Source organism: Athene cunicularia (genome assembly GCF_003259725.1).
Source record: "Athene cunicularia isolate RWA chromosome 12 unlocalized genomic scaffold, athCun1 chr12_part1, whole genome shotgun sequence".
NCBI lineage: Eukaryota > Metazoa > Chordata > Aves > Strigiformes > Strigidae > Athene > Athene cunicularia.
This window is the reverse complement of record NW_020799116.1, coordinates 5993587-6012771: the sequence shown is the minus strand read 5'-3', so window position 1 is coordinate 6012771 and position 19185 is coordinate 5993587. Positions and strand designations below refer to the sequence as shown.

Below are 19185 nucleotides of genomic sequence, written 5' to 3'. Positions count from 1 at the left end.
GGCACATCAGTGAATTCAACCCTGTTGCCATAAAAATTGTCAGGTGTTCCCCTGCCTGAACAGCATCTGGTGCAGAGACATATTGCAAGAGAATATTTTAATGATGCACTACTTGTTTTCTTCTTTAAGTCTGTAACATCTTCTAATCTGTGAGCAATCAGCAATGTTTGGGCTTCCTATAATTGCAAAGATTCAGGCATCTGCCAGTTCGTGAGCACATCTCTGTGTTTAAATCTGCTTTAGCGAGCACTGTGAAGTGAGAGGGAATCCCTGCTCTCGCAGCTCTTGGGGATGCTTTTCCATCCACTCTGGTGGGACCAGAGGGTGACTCTCCCCTAGATCCCACCTCTTCAGTAGTCTGTGTAGTTGAAGTAGCAAACATACCCTGAAGGGACACAGTTTATACCATAAAAATGGGGAACTTGCCAAGATAATTTAAGCCAGTTTTCCAAACAAAAGAAAACAAGAGTTATAACTGAAAAACAAAAGTGTAGGCCAGGCCTTGGCAAGCCCCATGTTATGGCTCAGTTTTTAAAAAAAAAAACAAAAAGTTGGATTGAGGAATTATTTTTTCTATTTTATTTGCCCTTTGGATTTGGAAGTTTCCTTTCCTACTTTGTCCAGCTGTGGGGAGGTTTGTTTTCCTTGGTGTTTTTCCCCATCGCTTGTCTCCTCCCCTGACATGGTACAGTTCCTGCTGCTCTCCAGGAAATCAGATAAGCAGCTTTTTGAAAAGCCAGTGCCCCAAGCATTGCCGTGCTGTTTGGCACCAGTAAACAGGGCACATTAGGTGGTTGCTGTTGTCCTCAGTTGTCTTCCCGTAAATCACTCCCATGGAGTCAGCACCTTGCCTTCACTTCTCCATTTAAGGGTGCAGAGAGGAAAAAAAATAAGGGGTTGACAGACAAAAAATAAAGAAGTTCGATTAGATTGCAAAATCTGTGCAGCATTTTGCCGGTCGGTGAGAAATAAGTAAGCCTGAGTTTTGTCGTCCAGGCTGGTCGCTGTTGGTTGGCTCATAATGCAAAAGCAATGCAAACCCACCTTTCCCATCTCTTTCCTTCGCATGCAGCACTGCCGGTTTGGGATGTGCGTGCCCAAAGAGCGAGAGACACCCGTGATAGATGGAGCGTGGGGGACATGGAGCCCTTTTGGGACCTGCTCGAGAACTTGCGGCGGCGGCATAAAGACAGCGATACGAGAGTGCAACAGGCCCGAGTAAGTGAACGGAGGGGAAGCACCAGTGTGTGAAATGGGGAAAAGCAGCTGGATTGCCCCAAGGGGCCGAAATCCCCTTCGGCTGCGCCCCAGGGACCGGTGGCTGCGCCCCAGGGACTGGTGGCTGTGCCCCAGGGACCGGTGGCTTTGCCTGGCACAGATAAGGCAGCACGGGAACCCAGGAGGAGCCAGTCACAGGTTTGGTTTGTGGGCAAAGGGCACTAAAAAGGGATCTCTTCAATGGAGAGAGAGAAGGAAAAAGCTAATATCTGTGTGGGTTTATTGCCTCCTGTTTTCCTGGGAAAGCACAGCTGGGGTCCCACTTCCAAAGGTGGTTTTATTCCTCCAGAGCTGTAGATGAGAAAAGACAAAGAAGGGAAGGGGGTATGTTTTTATTCATTTTTCACCATTTTACCCCTGCTTTGACTGCTTTTGCAGCTGTTCCTGCAGGCCAGATCCTTTATACAGTTTTCTACCATTTTGCTCGTGCTTTGGCTGATTTTGCAGCTCCTGGCTGGTTTTGCAGCTGATCTTTTATACAGTTACTTGTCAGCTGGTGCAGACTAGCCAAACCTCAGCAGAAATCTGTGCCCCATTAAAAAGTGGCACTCAGAAATGTTTGCCGTCAGCTTGGAATGCAAAATCCTGAACCCTTTGAAATGGCAGGGAATTTTGCCATGGGCTTCGAGGAGACAAATTTGTGGCCTGCAAAATATTAGTTATAGGTTGAGCAACTGGTACGAAAACAACCTGTTTACATAAATTGTGAACTGTGCTGGTTTCTGTTTAACTGCCTCCTTTCAGTCCATGAGAGTAAGAAGGGGTGGGCAGGATGCTTTCTGGACTGAGACACAGAGAGGAGAGGGGTCTGCGGAGCTGTTTGGACTGAGGGGTCTTAAAAAGATTGAGTAGGCTCGTTCCATTGTCTCGTCATTGGTGTTGGATGGCTTATTGCCAAGGAAATAGCCATTACTGATGTGCCAGTGACAGTTTCATCACTGCTAATGGGAGAAGGGAGAGCTTGTACCTGCGGCACCAGTGGTGAAGTGACAGGAGAGGCTAGCTGAGCGCAGCTGGACAAGTGTCAAAAGAGAAGAGAAGGGTTGAGGCTAAGGGAATGGGATGCCAGCAGGCTAATTAAAGTGATGCTGAAAAACACACAAGTGCAAAGTTCTCGTCTCACTGTGCTGAGTCAGCATACGCCATATGATCTTCCAGTAGCCATGGAGACACAAAAATAAAATCTCTTTCCACACACAAAAATAACTATGCTGCTGAACCTTTGGATGCTGTCAGTGAGATGTGTTCCCATCTTCTGGAGCGGCATCTGTTTGGACTGATAGCTTTTTGTGATAGAAAATCTCCTTTATCCTAACGGCTAACCAAGGGATTTTAAATTCCATCTTCTCCTATAGCTTGTGTTTTGTATCTTGGTGTTTCATGTGGTGTATTTCTTCGGCTGGGATTTGCAAAAGCACCTAAGTACGCTCAGCACCAAGCTGCCTGTGAAATCCCCTGAGCTTATCATTAATAGTGGTTATTTTCTGGGCCCCCTTTCAAGAGCCACGTAGCTGGCGCTGACCTCTCCTCCAACCCCTCACAAAGTCTCTGTGACTCATCATCTGTCCTAGCACCATCCACAGAGCTTTACACCGACTCTGAGGTTTTGTCCCTGTAATTTGACATCGTAGCGTGAGCTCCCACCATCTGTGTCCCCGTTTATCATGGGGCTGTTGAGATGATGCGAGTGAAGAGACACTGCTGGGTGCTCCAAATTTTCAAAATACTTCAAAACCAGTTTCTCCTGGGACCAAAATCAACCCATATACCTTGAGTAAGGTCTGGAATAGTTTTCAGTAAGTCTTTTATATTCAAGATGGTTTTGCTTTTTGAGGATTTTCTTTCTGTGCACGAGGATCTGGGGTGGAATCTTGCATGCCAATAAAATATTGTGTTAAATCTGGCATTGAAAATGACCTCCCCCGCTGTGGTACAGAAAATAAGGCTGCAGCTCCTGCCTCTGTTTGTAATGTGCTCTGATACCTACGTGGATGAGTATCTTGCAGAGCTGTAGGAAGAGCTGTAAGCATCTGAAATGGTAGCAGACTGTGTTTTGACATACGCTGAAGGAATGTATTAGCTAACCAGACCAGACCCTTCCCACCAGGATTGCCCACTTGGAAATGCGAGGCTGGCTGGTACAAAGCTCACGGCTGCAGCGCGTCACGTACGGGGTCTGTGGTGCAAGCCCTGGTTTTCAAAGCAAGGCATAGCTGCAGAATTATGGGGAAAAGGCATATTTCATAAGATGTCAATACCAGGAGCCCTGTTTTCAGGGTCGGCTCTCTGGATGGGGGAATGTTATCTCTGGATGTGTGTCGGATCACGTCTGCATTTCATTCCATCACAAAAGTACCCACCTGTGCTGAAAGCTGTCTGAGCTTGACATGTAAACACATCTGTAGATAACTGTGCTGGCCACTGGCAGCACACGTACCGATTACGGGTCCCAGGGCTTCCCAGGATGCTGCAAAGGAGATCTCAAATTGATCTGTGCATGCTAGAGTTTCACAGATTTTTCTGCAGTCACTGCATGGGCGCAGGCACATAGGCTGATGTGCAGATGGATGAACAGACATGCCCTGCAGTTAATTCTCCAGGGGCCTTTTATCGTGGCAGCTGGAGTGCCCCCAGGCAGAGCTGCTGCCCGTGGGGCTGAGCACATGCAGAGCACCCCCAAACCAGCACTTCCCGGCGAGATGCCTGTGCCTGGTGCTCCTGGACCGATGAGAGTTGGGTGGTGCCTCAAGGTCTGCAAGTGAAAATGTTCGGTGTTAGGAGTTGGAGATGATGCATTAAGCATTGCATGTTTCAGACCTGTTGGGATGGAACTGGGGATAAGACCCCACTGTTCCCCAGGCCTGTCTGCCATTTCCTGAGACTTTCTGGTGTGCTGGGACAAACGCAGCGAAGCCGGGATGTGCGCAGGAGCTTGGAAGGGGAACAATGCTAGATGGAAAGCAGGTCCACACCAGCTGTTAGCTGATCAAATAGATGATTCAGAGAGAAGGAAAATCAGAGTAGAACAAGGAGGTTTATATGCATGCACTGCTTTCCCTTCCATCTCTGTGGTACACTGTTGATGATTATCCATAAAAATATTACATAGCGGGAAGTATCTGTATTTCTTTGTGACACTGAAAATCAATGTTATATGAGGCTGACTTATTTTTCAGGGTCAGCTCTTTCTGTTTAGTCAAACTCTGTGAAAAGCAATACTGATTTAAAAACACCCTAAAACTGTCAGGGTGGTTTGGGGCTATTTTGAAATGTCAGAAGCGTGAGTGTACTTCAGCCCCAAACACTGGCTGTGGGGAGATTTACTGTCACAGTTACAAAGCCTGACAGTTTGCAACATGATGGCAAGTTTTAGCATCCTTCAGTTTGTGGTGTGTCTGTGTGTACAATGTTATCTCAGTCTCATGGGTCATGTCTAGAGAAAAGGACGCTATACAGTAGCTTGGGATCTTTAAATTTTGTTAGGCATACCCTTTAAAAAAAAAAAAAAAAGCTTCTGCATGTTCTTCTTCACTAACTGAATATTTAAAAGTCTCATTTTAATTAAATTGATTTATATTGGAAGTAACATGGTTACCATAAAAATGTTGTAATGTTTTTAAAGAAATGCCCTGTTAGAGGTTTGCATAATTTAGAGCCTTTGTCAAACTAGAACAGCCCTGCTGTGGGATAAATGCTTTCGAAGTGGAAATGATGAATCCTGTTAACTCCCCCATGAATAATTCGGACTCACTGAAGTCTGGAGTGTGCTGCTGCCACAGCTAAGAAGTGTCCCCATGTGCTCTGAGGTGAGATGTTCGAGATGTCCCTTTGGAGCTGGAGGTAGATAATGTGCCTGCATGGGAATAGTCTGCAGGATGGGCTCCAGCGGTGGGAAACCCCCAGCAATCACCAAGCTGTGCCTGCGAGGCAGGAGGAGTCTGAGATGCATCTGCAGGGGCTGCTGTGCTGGGTTAGCTCTGGAGTGGTCCCAAGTGTAATTACTTAAATTATTTCAAGTTGTTTGTCATACCAAGCTGGAGAATAGACTAAATTGGTAGAAACTGGGTTTAGACTTGCTGCACTAGGAATTGGTGTAAAATCAGTCTGTAAACAGGAACCTGCACTGGGTGCTGTGCAGTTGCCTAAGCACCAGAAACCTTTGCAAGTAACACACGTTTGGTTTCCACATGGCAAGTGAGAGCTGCCCTCAGAGCAGGTAGAGCTGATGTTACCAGCTATTGCTCCAGGCTCTACCTAAAGAGAAATCATACCCCTTGGCATTTAGGATAGGACTTGAGGAGTCTGCGCCATGACAGTGTGTATCTCAGCAAGGAGAGGATGCTGGCAGGGAAAATCCCATGTGTGTAGCTGGTAGTGCTCTGCATCTTGCCGGTGGCTTGCTGGAGGGGGCAACTCCTTCTGCCAGACCTGTGAACATCCCTAGTGTGGTGCTGATGGGGTGGTGGGAAGCCTGCCTGCCCTTCCCCACCTTGCAGGTAATCCAGCAAAAGCAAGCTCTGTGCCTGTCTCCCCAATTATTTCACAGCAACTCTGCTACTTCAGTCACAGTTTTCAAATATAAGAGTGGAGAATATGAAGAAATTGTGGGAGAAAATGCAGAGATGCTTAAAAAAAATTGGTACTTTTTGGTAGAGATACTAAAAAGGCTGTGTTTAGCTGCAGGAACTTGACTCACTGACTGAGTGTAGAGACCCTTGTACCTGTGCAGGGGATTTCTGTCTCTGTTGTGTTAGGAGACACTGGCTGCATGCCCTGTGGAGAGCTTATGGTGGGCATCTCCATGCTAAGGGCTGGGGAGTTCCTGTTTATTACTCGTTGGTTTGCGTTTTGGAGAGTCTCCAAGTGTGCAAACTGCCTTCCTTCTGGAAGAGGCTCAAAGGGAAGATGTGCTCTGCCACCGGCCCTGGGCACCAATGGGCTTCTGCTCCTGGGGCGAGGCAGGGCCGATCCTGAAGCAAAGCCCTGAGAGGCAGGACCTGTGGGTGCCAGGGCTTCAGCACATGGCGAGTCTCTTTTCTGATCTGCACTTCCTACCAAGTGCAGGTACTTGTTTCATTCAGGGGTTGGGTAGATGATGTAGATTTACTGGTTATTTTGCAGCAGAGGCTGGACCTGAACCCAGATGTTGTCCTGAGCTTCAAGGGCCACTCTCTGCCTCTGTACATGTGCCCCAGCACAACGCGATCAGGACACGGTGACTCTGGCCGTTCAGGATGCTCTTGCCGTCCACTGACTCATCTGAAGTGGCCTGTTAAAGGGAGAGGCTGGGGTCACCTCAGCCAGTGGAAGCTTTCCCATGCTGATGCCCGAGATGCATGTTAACTTCATCTCCCTTGCGTGCAGGTCTTACTTGGTATAAGTTTACCTTTTTGGATAGTTATAACTTTGCTCAAGCTGACCCTGGCAACATTTCATCCAGCTTGCAACATCCTTCCTTCTGTAACACCAGGGACGAGCAAAGCTGGTTGAGCGATACTGCAGTTTTTATTATGCATGTTACTGGTGGCAGCTTGCAAAAACCTCCACCACGCCCTGACGATTTCATGTGAAGTTTCAGGAGACAGCAGCAGAGATGGTGGGGGTGTTTAGGAATATTTAAAGCATGGTGCATCCTCTTTTTTTTTTTTTTTTAATTTTATTATTACAATTCATTATATACATAGAAGACTGCATGTAGATGGGCATGTGAAATCTTATCCAAGTTCCTAGAAGAAATGTCCTTTGAACAGGCAGTAAATAGGATAGCTTGTATCCCAAGGGTACTTTCCCCACAACATTACTATAGATAAAAGTGAGTCCTCGGCAGAAAAGTGCCTTATGCTGGGCTCCTCCGATGCCATCCACATGCAGTCGTTCCCGCTCCGCTGCTGACAGTGGCTGAAGTGGGAGAGGCTTTTTTGGTCCCTCAAGTGAGCTGTTATCTGGCAAAGGTTCCATCCACATTGGAGGACAAAAATAGTTTCATGACTATAGCCCTGAATCTGGGAGTTGGGAGATTCAAAATGACAATTTCTCTTAGGCTTATCCACTGGCTTTTATGTGGTTTGGATTAAATCCTCTCCCCAGTTTATACCGGAGTCATCCTACTATAAAACAGGGGTAAAGTATTTATTGGCCGTCTTTGGTGCTTTCTGGAATACATGGAGATAAAGTTGTTTAAAAGTGTCTAGCGTTACCATTTCTACCATTTTTGGCCAGAAATCCTGAAGGGCTAAGTGCTGCCTGACCTTTCAGCCTGTGCAGGGAAGCCCTTTCTCCTTTCTGCTGTGACATTGAGTTATTTGCAGTCCACTAGATCTGATGCAAACTCTCAGCCACCAAATCCATAAGACCCATAGGGTTCTGGAAAGGTGGTCCCGTATGGGATCTCTCAGTGTGAAATTAAATCCTCAGATGTGGAGGACAATGTTGCTCTTCCTCTCTGACTTCTCTCACTATCACTGCATTCATCAGAGAGCAAATATTCCCTTTTTCATCCCTTTTTAGCATCACATATATACGGTCTTTTTTATTAGACATCTGCATAATCTTTCCTGCTTGTCAGCCTGGGATATTAAAGACATGCATCGACATAGGCAGAGCTGTCAAAATGTGTTGCAAATACTGACTGTGGTGAACAGGTTGCAGAACTGCCATTGTGTCTTGTTTCCAGCCCGATCCCAGCCGGCTTCTCATTCTTGTTTCTGCAGGCCTAAAAACGGTGGGAAATACTGTGTGGGTCGCCGCATGAAGTTTAAATCCTGCAACACGGACCCGTGCTCGAAGCTAAAGAAGGATTTCCGGGACGAGCAGTGTGCTGATTTCGATGGGAAGCACTTTAACATCAACGGGCTGCCCACGAACGTGCGCTGGGTTCCCAAATACAGCGGCAGTAAGTGGCGGGGTGGGGGATGCAGATCCCGCCTCCTGCATCGCCACGTCGGGATGATGGCATTCGGATAACGTGTTTCTGGTTTTCCTCCCTCCCATCCCCAGTCCTGATGAAGGATCGGTGCAAGTTGTTCTGCCGAGTGGCGGGAAACACGGCGTATTACCAGCTGCGGGATCGTGTCATCGATGGGACGCCCTGCGGCCCTGACACAAATGACATCTGTGTGCAGGGCCTTTGCCGGGTGAGTATTTTCCCTTCTCTTTAGCGAGGGTGATTGCAGTTTTGCGTGGTGAGGTGGCACTTCTGCACCTTGCTCTGCCCGGTTGTTGGTGAGCCCTCCTCCCTCAGGGGCTGCCGACAGCACCCGCGGGCTCACGGAGCTCCATGTGCTCTGACTGTGCCAACCTTCAGGTTTGCAGAAGATCCGCGCATGGAGGATGTCTGTACATCTGCCCTAAATTACCGAGGGCTGTGGAGGTCCGAGCCTGAACCCAAGCGATGCTTCCTTCTGTGCTCTGCCCTGGTTCTTCCCAGTCAGAGCCCGAAGCGCTTTACATTTTCATTCACAATTATTTTTCCCACTTTCCTCTATGCAAGAAGTTTTCTCTCGCAAAAGGCATTGCCTGGTGCAAAACAACCGTTCTGATTCTCGATTCTTTTTTGAAAATGGTGTGGGATGGCCACACTGTAAATGGGCAGAAAAATGTGGGGAAGCAAAACGTTTTGTCTCGCGGCAGCCTTTTGCATACACAGCTTTTGTGTGCCTTAATTGGGAGGTTTGTAAATGCTGTTCTAGTCTGTATTTGCTCAATCTAGTTTTTTTCAATTTTTCTCTTAAAGCAAGCTGGATGCGATCATGTGCTGAATTCAAAAGCAAGAAGAGATAAATGTGGTGTTTGCGGTGGGGATAATTCTTCATGCAAAACTGTTGCGGGCACATTTAACACGGTGCATTATGGTAAGAATCTGTAGCTAAAAACTTTATAGTGAAAAATGCGGGTCTATAAAAGCCATTACCACACTTAATCTACAAAAACACTGATGTAAAATGCAAAATCCTTCTAGTTATAGCATATTCCATTTTATAACTATTTATGCTATCCGTAAATGAAAAGTATTGGCTTGTGTAATGTGAGGTAATTTTGCTCATTTCCCTTCCCCCCATAAAAAGCAAATGAAATGTCTGTGTAATAGCCTTGACTTTCTGTTAAATCTTTTCTAGGCTATAACGTTGTGGTCCGCATCCCAGCTGGTGCAACTAATATTGATGTGCGTCAGCACAGTTACTCAGGGAAACCAGAGGATGACAACTACCTGGGTGAGCTACGGTCCTTGTTTCAGTCCAGAAATCTGCTTTACTGTCTGATTGTGGAGATATATCCACTGACTGCTCTCAGCTAGGGAGGATGAAGAATTCATTTAAGGGAGATGTTTTCTTATAGAGGATTTATCTTGTATGTCTTATTCAGCCTTATCTTGTTCCTTCTTTTTTGTTTGTGCCATCTCTGATGCAAAGTTTGGGACGGTCACAGATTATAAAAAATATCCCTTTAGAGTGTATCTGAGGCTGGGAAGGACTATCATGTCTGGGTTGTGAGTGGGAACAAAACTGGGAACCAAACAGGCTTCTGAGTTCTGCCGGAGTCTCCTCATCGCAATTTGACATGTCTCCGCTGTCACCGTGCCTTGGCTGGAGAGTAAATATGCCATACCCTGAAAGAAGTGTGAACAAATTCAAAGAGAAGTTATTTTCTATTCCTCTGACAGTAATAACTCTGATTTCACTTACTGAGCCCTTCTTGTCCCTGCCTGACAGTGATACGTAACTGTAAATAAATACCCTGCACCAAAGACATCGGTTTGATTTAAACCTAACGATAACTTGGCCGTTGGCTCTTGGACATTCATAGCCCCTGTTTTCTCTAATCTGTGGGTATGTCTCTAGAGGCAGATAAAAAAGCTTGTGGTGCTGTGTCAGACCAGTCTGCTGCATGCACATATGCTTTTAGCATGGCCATGTGTCTCTTTCCCACCATGCTGATCAGTAATTCACCCCATTCTCTTTGGGTTCAGTAGCACAGGTAACGTGAACGCACATTACAACTGCTGTTACACCTGCCAGTTGAAGACTGGTTTTGTCATTAAGTCCCTTTTGGGTCCTTCAGTGTCTGTTCAGGCTGCTGACAGAGCAGAGACTCAGGCTGTGGCCCTTCGCAGTCCCAGGGAGGTGACAGATCTCCCAGCCCTGTTCCTCCTCTTTTGCACACCCATGCCTGGCACCGCCAGCTGTGCTCCGGCAGCACGGGGTCCTGCATTTACATCTCTGAGCAGGGCACTTAATCTCATTTCATCTCCCAAAATGCCCGCATTGTTGAGCGGTTTTTGCAAAATATGGAGCCAAGTGCTTGCTGTAACTGGGTGTGTTAAAAAGGGGACTGGGCTGGTGGTTCCTAGCCCATCTAGGGTAAAGGAACTCACTTGAGAAATGAGTAGACAGGACTACCATGCACCAAAGGGAGACACTGCTGACAGCTTTGGCTGTCGCTCTGAAATGACATCCATGTGGCTGGACCCTTCATTCAGGCAAAAAGCTGAGCGGGTCCTCCCGGTCCTCATTCCCAGACTGGAGTCACGCAGGCTGTCTGTCCCGGCACGCATGCAGCCGTTCACTTACAGCCGTGTGGCATCGTTCCTGCACATTTACAGCAATGAAATGAGATGGTGCAGCACGGATGCACGTCAGTACCAAGAAAACCTTACTGAGCTGTGATAGTTTTCTGTCCCTGGGGAGGGAGGGACATTTCATTATTCCTCTTTTCTAGAAAAACAATCCTCCCCATGTTGTGCCTATTCAAACTGGTTCACGCCAGAAGGAGCCCCAAAGAACTTCTCGGCTCTTCTTGGAGGGCCTTTAATCTTCTTGGGAAGCAATGAAGGCAAATCTTCTTTAATGTTGCTTTAATATTGCTGGGAAAGCATCTCTTCACATTAGGCCTGACTAGAAGCAAATGAGAAGTGTGCATGTGTCCACTTATTTTGCAGCTCACTGAGTGTGAAATCTTGGGCCCTCAGTACTGTGAACCTTGTAGTTGCTTAACAATTTAGGAGGAATTTGATGTTGTCATCAAGTCCAAGACATGTACCTACTGTTGTAGGAGATACAGTAAAGGGGAAGAAATCCTTTAATGAGTTTTGCTACTGCGTGATGACATTAAAGCCTCCAAAATGTGGAATTTGGTTGAGTATAGCGTCTGCTTTGCGAGTTTTTCTCCATCTATGTCTCTTTGCTACTGAGCAGTGTTTTGCTTCATTATCTCTCCTTGTTCAGTGTAAAAACCTTCCCTTTGGTGTTTTGGTGTTAAGTTTAGATTTTTCAGTACAGAGGCTTTGTAGTAATGTAGCTGTGATGGGTGAAATGGTGGGGAAACTAACTTAGGAAATTAGCTACATAATCGCATTAGTGTGAAGTTGTGCAGCAGACTGCTGTTTTCAGGAAACTGTTCCTTTTATAAAGCATTTAGGCTTTAAGCCTTCAGTGCTTTCACATACCTTAAGATTTGGAATAATAAAAAGTACGGGGGGAGGAGGGAGACGAAGAGAGCAGGGGGAGATGCTGACCAAACTCCCTGTAATTACCTACCAGAAAATGATGATTGGGCAATTGGGGTAGGTACCTTTACCCTAAGGACACACCTGGAAACAACAGGGACACCACCCTCTCTGCACGACTAACATAAAGATTTGAGCAGGATTATTTCTGCAGTATACGTGGAGGTACAGGCTGTGTGTGCTGTGTACAGCAGCCGGCCTGACGTGCCTTTTGGGTATCCCTCTGCCCTGGGTTAGGGGTTGAACTATTTAGCAACAACTTCAGGCATTCAGCTTTCATTTTAATGAGGCTCTCCAGTCGAAAAGGGAGAGGGCACAATGTCTGTAAGAGTTCTGCTGCTCTCTTTACACACATTCTGTTTGAGAGTGCCAGTGGGCTTTTCCTCCCACCTCAATGAAAAGGAGCACCGAGAGCGCATGACCCACGTTATTATGTACGTATGAGTTAATTCTGCGTCTTTAGTTCTTGTTTTTTGCACCTATGCAGCCTTATCTAACAGTCAAGGAGACTTTATATTAAATGGAGACTTTGTCGTCAGTATGTTTAAAAGGGAAATCAAAGTTGGGAATGCTGTGATCGAATACAGCGGATCGGATAATACTATTGAAAGGATTAATTCTACAGATCGGATTGAGCAAGAAATAACGCTTCAGGTGAAGTATATGTTGTGCGTATGGAAAAGTCTGCCCAGCATTATTGGACTGAAAACAGTGGGCAGTGACGCCTGTTGGTTTACTCTGCTTCATCTTTTTTTCCTCTTAGGTTTTATCAGTGGGTAATTTGTACAATCCTGATGTTCGTTACACATTTAATATCCCTATTGAGGACAAGCCTCAGCAGTTTTACTGGAATGCATACGGCCCGTGGCAGCCCTGCAGTAAGCTCTGCCAAGGTGGGTGCTTGGGAAGGCTTAGTTTTGTCCTGGATTTGTCTGGGAACTGGGCAGTGCTGTCAAATCCCTCTCTGATTTCTGTGAGAGTCTCCCTTATGGACTTGACTGTTTCCCTGGGCTGTAGTGATAGAAAATGTTGTACAAAGTGTAGCACTGCTCTGCTGCTTCTCGAGTGAGGCACGTGTAGAGCCCCCTGAGCCAGGTAAGCCTTGTGACCTGGTTCGCAGGTGAGGAAGCTCATGCACAGAGAAGGTTACGTGGCATTTCATAAGGCTGCAGAAGGCATCGGTGTCTGGTTTTGGGTCTGACACCTGTCAGTGCCGGCCCTGCTAAACACCCAGAGCTCATCCTTGCGGGTGTGCTGCAGCTCTCCGCCTGTGTCCATCTCATCTGCATTAAACCCCTTCTGCTCTTAGAGAGTCGTAACCCCCTCCCTGTTTCTGAAAGAGATTTAAAAGCATAATTAAACATCTCTTAAATGCTACTGTAAAAGGAGTAAGAGAAGCAACTGATTTGATTTATTTCCTGTGTGACTCAAACAATGCGACTTTTTTACTGTGTAGGAGAACGAAAAAGGAAACCCGTGTGTACGAGAGAGTCGGATCAGCTCACGGTGTCGGACCAGCGATGTGATCGAATTCCCCAGCCTGACCCCATCGCTGAGCCTTGTAGCACAGAATGTGAATTAAGGTGCACTCTACTCAGCCGTGTGTATACATTACAACGTCTATTTATTGTTTACTCCTTTTTTCCTTTCACCTCTCACCATAATTCATTTTCTCACCAGCCTGTGTTAGATTTTAAAAAAGAAAAGGATTAGCATTTGCCTCTTTGTCAACCAAGAGGGATTGAAATCCACCAGCTGTGTTTTGAGAGGCACTTTTCTACATTTTCGCATTTCTCTTGTTGGATTAAATTAGTGCTAACTATATAAAAAAAAAAAAATCACCTGATGTTGAAAAATTTGCCTGTGCAACACAGTGCCTGGAATTTGTATCTGTCTGGATCAGAAATGCTCAACACCATCCTACAAACAGCCTGCAAAGAGGAAAAAACATATGCTTCAAGAGTAACTAAAAGAGTAACTAAGACTTGGATTTATCGTCGTCTGCCTAAAGCAAAGAATAGGCTTAAGTGTAGAACTGGTTTGGGGTTGTCCCCAGACAACTCCTGGCAAGCCGGGATTGATGGAGCATGGCCTAAATCGTCACAACCCATTTTCCTTTAAAAAGCAATCTGTTTTCCTTTCTGGAGCTTAAATATGGTAGCGTTCAAGGGCTTCTGGTGAAGCAATTCAGATGGCAGTGCTTCCCGAGGGGTTTCTCTGGCTGTGTTAAACCCGGAGCTATAGGTCGGGTTGTCGCGGTAACAGCTGTTGCCATTGCAACAGGTTGGAAACTTGAGAAGGGCAAATGCAGGAGTTTAAAAAGCAGGCAGGGATGTGAGGGCTCCCGCCATTCAGGAGCTATTGACTCCAAATCCCCTTGATCTTATTCTTCTTCTAGCTGCTCAAGTCTGCTCTCTCAGCTTAGGAGTGGGGCTCTACAGTCCCCGCACAAGCACTTGCAACAGCCTGGGGGTCCCCAAGAGGATGCCGCTGCCTCCTTCCCCGGGAGCCATCCTGCAAGGTTGGGGGGTAATCAGCTCCTGTGGACACCAGGGTCTCCGACATCTCCCTGCTTCAGGCCCCATGGCCAGCATCTCTTGCCACAGCTGGGGCTGATGTGAAGCACGGGTGTATCCCCACCTGAGTCCTTGAGGGTCACCAGCACCCGCCCCTGCTGCCCATCCTAGGAAGGAGGGAGCATGGTGGGAATCTCTCTGTTGTGAGGGAGCACCTCTAATCCCTGATGACACCTCTGGGGCTCATGGGTCTTGGAGCAAGTAATTTGCTCGTGCTGTGGAGAGCTGAAACCCTTTTGCAAGCATCCTGCCTTGTGCAGCGCCTTTCAAGCCTGTGCAGATCGTTTTCTGATGCTGTATTTTTCAGCTTTTAGTTTTTAGAGGATGACGTGGCACTCCTGCAGGAGAACGTGGGCCAGAAAGCCTTCAAAGCCCTGCTCCTTGCTTGGCCACGGACTCCCCCCATCGCCCTGCGTGGCCCCGCAGGGTCGCAGTGTGGCTTTGCTGCCCGTCAGAGGGACCCGGTGACAGTTCCTTCCCTGCAAGAAGCAATGCCAGGGTTATTGTCTCAGATTTTTGGAAGCCACAAAGCCTTGGGAAGTATTACAAAGAGCCCAAACTTCCAGTTCAGGAGCATATATTCCTTATTTATGTCAAACACCCTTGAGCATGTTACCTGCAGAGCCCCAGAGCCTCACAGCTGATGTTTGCTCTCCTCGGCTCAGGTGGCACATCGCGAGGAAGAGCGAGTGCACGGCCCAGTGCGGGCTGGGGTACCGCACCCTGGAGATCTACTGCTCCAAGTACAGCAGGCTGGAGGGGAAGATAGAGAAGGTTGATGACCGCTTCTGCAGCAGCCAGCCCAAGCCCAACACGAGGGAGAAGTGCACTGGAGACTGTAACGTGGGAGGGTGGCGGTACTCGGCCTGGACCGAGGTAAGGAATGCTCGGTGGTACGATGAACGTTGTCTCCTCCTTGCCCAGGGATGTTATGTTTGCAAACAGCATTTATATAACAGTTGGCCACAGTGATTCTGCTTCCATTGATTTTTCTGGAGGACGTTGTAGTCCAAATCAGCCTGGTACTCCTTATTTTCCACTGAAATTAATTTATGCTTTTAAGCATCCCAAGGTCTGTCTTGGTTATGCTAAGCCCTGCTGGCTGTCTTCTGCCATCAAAGCCAGCACCGCTGCCAGGAGTTGGAGAGGACATGTTACCATCAGCAGAGGACTTCTGAAATTTGTTTCCTTTACACTTTTTAGCTTTTCCAAGAAAAATCCTGAATGCAGGCCTGACACCAAGAGAATGATGAGCTTGAGGCTTTCTGGGGAAGGCACAGTGAAGGCGGGCTGGCTGGTTGGAGGGAATTGATGTCTCCTAAACTGAGAATGAGCAACAGCCATTTGGGAGAACTGAAAGGCAACACTTGTAAAAGTAATAATGGGGTTATAACCTGAAATGAATTTCTGAAACTCATTGCCGTGAGATTTGATTAAGCTTAGCAAGACTGGCTTTTTAAAGGAATATATAAAGTAACAGCCTGTTACATAAAGTACAAATTGTTCTTCCAGAGGTTTTCTGCAGTCTCTTCACAGTCCTGACTGCGAAGAGGGAAAAGGCAATAAATGGGCTCTCAGCTTGTAATAGAGTGGCAGAAAGTATTTACTCGATGTCTCTCTTTCCCAGTGCTCCAAGAGCTGCGGCGGGGGCACGCGGCGGCGACGAGCCATGTGTGTGAACACCTACAACGATGTCCTGGACGACAGCAAGTGCAGTCAGCAGGAGAAGCTGACCGTGCAGCGATGCAGCGACTTCTTATGCCCCCAGTGGAAAACTGGCGACTGGTCCGAGGTAGGTGCTGGTCACCAAGGTGGGCTTATCCTGCTGGTCCTCCACCCTGAGGGGCTGGTGTCTGCAAAGAGATAATCTCTGTCCCTGCTCATTCTTCGTGTTTTGTTTGTGCCTCCTGCAGAAGGTGTTCCCAAGTCTGTGCATGGGGTGGCTTAAGACAGGCAGCAAAGTCACTGGCCTTGTCACCACTGGTCAAGTGGCTGTTTCCCTCTCTGCAAAGCCACAGGGGGTTAATTCCTCTCCAATCATGCAGTAATTTCTCCCCAGTTTTTCCATGGATCCTCTGCACCTTTGGGAAGAAAAAAACCTTCTGCCCTCATCTTCCCTTGAGATTGTCCTCACAAGCCCTGACAGCTCTGGCTGTTGCTGGAGGGCAAGATTTCACCCTGCTAATATCTCACTCAGCCCTCTCCCTGCTGTTTATTACCATTGCCTCTTCCACTGCTGCTGGTGTCCTTTGCAGTGCAACAAAACTCTATCTTGATAGACATTTCCCTGCAGCAGGACTGGGGATGCTGGACAACAGTCTTCAAAGGCTGCTTGTCACCTTTGTGATCAAGTATCTCTTGTATCTGTGAATCACATTCTTTTAGGCAATGATGAAAGCAATTTAGAGGGAACGGGGATTGTTCTCTGCAAAATATCTGTCTGCTGGGTGGAGCTGCTGGCAGCCCAAGCCATGTCAGTCCAGTGGAAGAGGCGCTCGCAGCCTGTGGGAGCTGAGACCCTTACTGCACACACTCAGAGCCAAGAAAGTATTTTACACTTTGTGCAGTTTTTTACAAGTTGGGCAGAGCTGAAGGCCAGTCAGACAGTGCTGTGGCTTTGCCCCATATCTCAGAGCTGCTGGAGGTCCTCGTGGTTTCACTTTGCCCGTGCTGAAGGGTCCCAGCCCGGCTGTGCTCTGTGTGCTCCAGCTTCTGCTCTGGACCAGCTCCTGAGAGCAGTCCTGTCTCATTGCAAAACACTCCCATGTTTTCCAGTACACGTGGTCATTAGCTAAAGAGCCGTCTCTCATCTCTGTGTTTTAAGCTGTGGTTGCATCAGATCTCTAGGTTTATTTTTCAGTGTCGAGGCAGGTGCTGAGCTGGTGGCGCATCCCCAGCACCACCTGAGCTTGCACTTTACTCCTCGCAGTGCTTGGTCACCTGTGGAAAAGGGCACAAACACCGCCAGACCTGGTGCCAGTTTGGAGAAGATCGGTTAAACGACAGGTTTTGTGATCCTGAAACGAAGCCGGAGTCGGTGCAGATGTGCCAGCAGCAGGAGTGTGCTTCGTGGCAAGTGGGGCCGTGGGGCCAGGTACCGTTAGAGCAGCCACACGGCTCCCGGTCGGTGGGACCTGGGTGCTGGTGGCCAGGGCTGGGCGCTACCCTTTCATCCAAATGCGGTGGCATAACGGTGTTAATTGATTTGCACACCAAAGCAGCCCTCTGTTCGCTTGGGTTCAGCGGATGGGCAGCAATAACAGTACCTGCCCTTTGTGTTAAATTTAATCTCTGTCATAGTAAATTGGCCATGATTTTCAAAAAAAGGGTTTCCAAGGTTACGCTCCTAAATCCATATTTAGGCACATAAACACATGGCCTAATTTTCACAGAAAAGCCGCTCACATTGAATAGCTTTTGTTGCTTTTAATGTTTTCCAGTTTCTGGGCTGGTGAGGGCTTTTTTCTGTTAAAATACAAGTTGCTCATTTCTCCCAGAGTGTTCTGGCATCTCCTTTTCCACAAAGCTGTTAGCTCTTGACTTAAAAAAAAAAAAACAAAAAAACCAGCAACAAAGCCAGACCAGTGGCACCAGTCAGACTTATTTCCCATCAGCAAAATTATTCATTGTGGTACCGTGGGGCTGAACAACCAGTTTTAAAGAAGGATATGATGAAGGTTCTACCAGACTGTGATTTACTGTGTGTAGCAAAGTAAATCATTTAATTGCTTGCACCTTCATTCCTGAGGAAGCGAGTGAAGCATGTGAGGCTCTGGTGGAGGTAGTGAGTTAAAACTTTGACCTAATTTAAAGTTGAAATGCGTGAAGTGGAGAGAAACCAGAAGGGAAGCTGGGTTTTATTTTTGCTGCTCATGCTGCGTGCCTAAACACAGGCTGGGCTGATTAATACTTTCTAACCAAAGCAGCTACTCAGACCCAGCACTTCTTTCTCCTGTCTGTCCTCTCCCAGTGCACGATGACTTGTGGCCAAGGCTACCAAATGAGAGCAGTCAAATGCGTCGTGGGCACCTACGTGTCAGTGGTGGATGACAATGAGTGTAATGCTGCAACCAGGCCGACAGACACCCAGGTAAATCCTGCCGTCCCGTCTCCATCTTTTGCCAGCCTATGTATGGAAGCATCCAGGCTGCAGCTTCAGGGGATGGCTTGCTGCAGCAAAGGCTGGCCCTGAGTGCCAGCCCATGCAGAGCAGTATCTTGGTCTGCTGTATGACAGTTGGAAAGGTGCAGCACAGCACCCTGTTTTGGTAGAAATGGGACAGAGAAGCTGGATACAGGGAGTTCCCATCCGGACCCTCTCCATGTGGTTAACCTGACACTCTGAAGCACCAGATTGACAAAAAAGGCTTATTAGTCATAGGATGAGATGTGTGAGTGGCTGTCCAGATTCAGAGATAAAGCTCGTCTCTCAGAGCTCAGGAGCCGAAGAAGCAACAGTAGATGAATATGGGAAGACAATCAGAGAGCGGAAGAATACGATGGGACAGTAGTTACTAGCCTCGGAGGCTGGGATCTCAACACAGCAGACACCTCCTTTGGCTTGCGTGGGGTCCAGGATGCCTGGCTGCAGTCTGGGTTCACTTGGCTGCAGGACTGTTGCTTTGTGGTGCAAGTGATGGCTGGAGGCCTTCATTTCTTGTCTGCTGACACTATAGTGTACGTGCCAGCTACAATTCCAGAAGCATCTGCCCTGGCCGGATAAATTGAGAAATGTTGCACATCCTTTGCAAATTTGCTGAAGAGGCTTTCCATGCTATGTTTGCTGGTACTTGGAAGCATCCGTGTAAATTCCCATTTCAAGCAGAGGATG

At 47.5% G+C, this 19185-nt stretch overlaps 1 protein-coding gene across 4 annotated transcripts in view; it reads left to right on the top strand.

Moving 5' to 3' along the window:
• ADAMTS9 (ADAM metallopeptidase with thrombospondin type 1 motif 9) overlaps positions 1-19185 on the top strand; it is an 82033-nt gene that overhangs the window by 20421 nt on the left and 42427 nt on the right. For all 4 annotated transcript variants that reach the window (XR_003399316.1, XM_026857564.1, XM_026857563.1 and 1 more), the window contains 12 exons: positions 1073-1218; positions 7989-8170; positions 8275-8411; positions 9011-9128; positions 9393-9488; positions 12267-12433; positions 12543-12672; positions 13236-13362; positions 15021-15231; positions 15983-16147; positions 17285-17449; positions 18326-18445. Coding sequence is in view for 3 of the 4 variants with exons in the window: in XM_026857564.1 (XP_026713365.1) it covers positions 1073-1218; positions 7989-8170; positions 8275-8411; positions 9011-9128; positions 9393-9488; positions 12267-12433; positions 12543-12672; positions 13236-13362; positions 15021-15231; positions 15983-16147; positions 17285-17449; positions 18326-18445 (1764 nt within the window). In the remaining variant the exon portion in view is untranslated. The remainder of the gene's footprint in view (positions 1-1072; positions 1219-7988; positions 8171-8274; positions 8412-9010; positions 9129-9392; positions 9489-12266; positions 12434-12542; positions 12673-13235; positions 13363-15020; positions 15232-15982; positions 16148-17284; positions 17450-18325; positions 18446-19185) is intronic.